We start from the raw sequence: 2,500 nt of genomic DNA, 5'->3' as shown, positions 1-2,500 counted from the left end.
AGCTGGGTTGTTTGTTTGTTTTTTGTTTGTTTGTTTGTTTTTGTTGTTTGTTTGTTTGTTTGTTTGTTTGTTTTTGGTTGTTCTTTTTTAATTATCAAATATGATGATTGATTGCTTGGGGAAAGCATTGTGGTCAAATATCAAAGAAGACTGCGCGCACGGTCGCTCACTTTTTCAAAATGTTTATGAAGTCTTTTTCACGTTTGTTTTGGTTTGGTTTGGTTTGGGTTTTGTATTTCAGATAATGACGATAACTATGACGTAATTTTTGTTTTTGTTGTTGTCCATATATTGATGAAGTCTATGAATGACACATCCTTTTTTTTTTTCTCCACCCAGATATCGATGAAGACTACGACATGTGCTTCTCCCCGTCGCTGAAGGCAGCCGGAGCCGCCATGCCGTACCCCGTTTCGGTGTCAGAGCTGGAAGGGCTGACACTGATGGTGTGGGTTCGCTTCCAGCAGTCTGGCGGCACCGGCACCTTCCTGACAGTCTACACCACGGGGTGAGTTTAGTTTCAGTGTCAGTATCAGCAGCTCAAGGAGGCGTCACTGCGTTCGGACAAATCCACATAACGCTACACCACATCTGCCAAGCAGATGCCTGACCAGCAGCGTAACCCAACGCGCTTAGTCAGGCCTTGAGAAAAAAAGAAGAGAGTTAATAAATAATAGATAAATACATAAAAAAGAACTACTACTACTAATAATAATATGTGTAAGGCGCAAAAAATTGATGGTCAACTATAAGCGTACAAAAAATAAATAAATAAATAAATAATAATAATAAAGAAAACGGGGTCAGTGAGTGGTCAATGTAACCCGGGTGTCCGAATGGCTCTGAATGTGATGTGACAAACTGGCAGGAGATGGGGGGTGATGGGGGGAGAGGAGGGGCGGGATGGGGGTTAGGGGGGGGAGGAGACATCCGTCATGTATTGTTTGTTTTGTCTCTCTCTTCTTCTTCTTCTTTTTTTTTTTTTTTTTTTGTTATTTAAAAAGAAAACATAGACCTATTACCTCTTTCACTTCTCACGGACTCAGAAGCATAGGGAACAATTTTGGTTGCAAAGCAGTAGGGAAAAGGGGACTCGCGTATCCATTTAGAGAGAGAGCTAGATAGAGGGGACACAGAGAAAGCGATAGGGGGAGGCGGGGGGGTGGGGGGGGCGTAACTCCTAGAACACAGTGTACAGTTTCTTCCTTTTGAGTGTGTCTTTGATGGAGTCGCTATGATCCTTTATTGTTTCTCTTTCTTTTTTTCAAAACGTTTTGCCAACATCTGCTATTTTATCCTCTCTCTGTCTCTGTCTGTCTGTCTGTCTGTCTGTCTGTCTGTCTCTTTCTCTATCTCTCTCTCTCTCTCTCTCTCTCTCTCTCTCTCTCTCTCTCTCTCTCTCTCTCTCTCTCTCTCTCTCTCTTCCGAGATGAATTAGTATAACTATAAACATGGTGAGTACGAACATGCTATGTATTTTTCATCCAGTTATCGGTTACTCACGTACAACTTTTTTTTTTCTTTGTGTGTGTGTGTGTGTGTGTGTGTGTGTGTGTGTGTGTGTGTGTGTGTGTGTGAAGAACGATTTTTTTTAATTGCCCCATTGTATCCCCCACCCCTTTGTGTATGGGCCGGTGGCCTTCACAATTAAACCTGTGTCAGTGTCAGTGTTTCTCTATTCCGAGTATTACTGAAAACGTTTTTTTTCTCAGTCAGGTGACCATCATGATAATGGTTTGAAATTTCAGTGCGACGTCCCAGCGAACTGACGTCATTCGTCTAGATGACTCCGGGTTGTATGTCAACCTGTTTGGCATCCAGACCCTATCCCACGACCTTTTCCCCATCAACGACGGACTCTGGCATCTGGTGGTAGTCTTCTGGAACTCTGCCGCCGGTACTTTGGACCTGACCGTCGACTACCTCCGTCAGGACAAGATCTATGTCTATGGGGAGAGACAGAACCTCACTGCGAAGTGAGTCTGGTTGCATCAGGTGTTGGCTTTGTTCACGTTTAGTCAAGTTTCGTTAAGTAAGATGGTTTCCTTGATAAACCCTGTTGGCTTTTTTCCGGTCAGCCTTGCCAGCAGATAGTCAGGACTTTCTAATATTGTGTAAGTATATATGTATCTTTTTATGTTTGGTTCGTTTGTGATGTTGGTTTTCTTCTCTGATTTTTGTTTTTTGTTTTGTTTTGTTTTGTTTTCTTGAGAAACTTTTATTTTCATAACCACGATTCTTTTATTTTATGCTCTTTTCTTCCAGCCCCTCCATGTCAGAGTATAATACAAAAAGGCTGGCAGTGTTGTGAAAAAATAGTGTGAATTGTAAAATATGCGGTTAGTTATACATCTCCGTTTCTGGCTTGTATCCACCCTCTCTCTCTCTCTCTCTCTCTCTCTCTCTCTCTCTCTCTCTCTCTCTGTCTCTCTTTCTCTCTCTCTCTCTCACACACACACACGCACGCACGCATGCACGCAAGCACGCACGCACGCACTCT

At 42.7% G+C, this 2,500-nt stretch overlaps 1 protein-coding gene across 1 annotated transcript in view; it reads left to right on the top strand.

Annotated features, from left to right (window-relative positions):
* Positions 1-2,500, top strand: part of LOC143287751 (uncharacterized) — a 173,996-nt gene that overhangs the window by 127,523 nt on the left and 43,973 nt on the right. The window contains exons 46-47 of the mRNA XM_076596012.1: positions 340-508; positions 1,749-1,976. Of these exons, the coding sequence (XP_076452127.1) occupies positions 340-508; positions 1,749-1,976 (397 nt within the window). The remainder of the gene's footprint in view (positions 1-339; positions 509-1,748; positions 1,977-2,500) is intronic.

This window comes from Babylonia areolata, chromosome 1, assembly GCF_041734735.1.
Source record: "Babylonia areolata isolate BAREFJ2019XMU chromosome 1, ASM4173473v1, whole genome shotgun sequence".
NCBI classification, from domain to species: Eukaryota; Metazoa; Mollusca; class Gastropoda; order Neogastropoda; family Buccinidae; genus Babylonia; species Babylonia areolata.
Note: the sequence above shows the minus strand (reverse complement) of the source record. Positions and strands in the feature narration are given on the sequence as shown.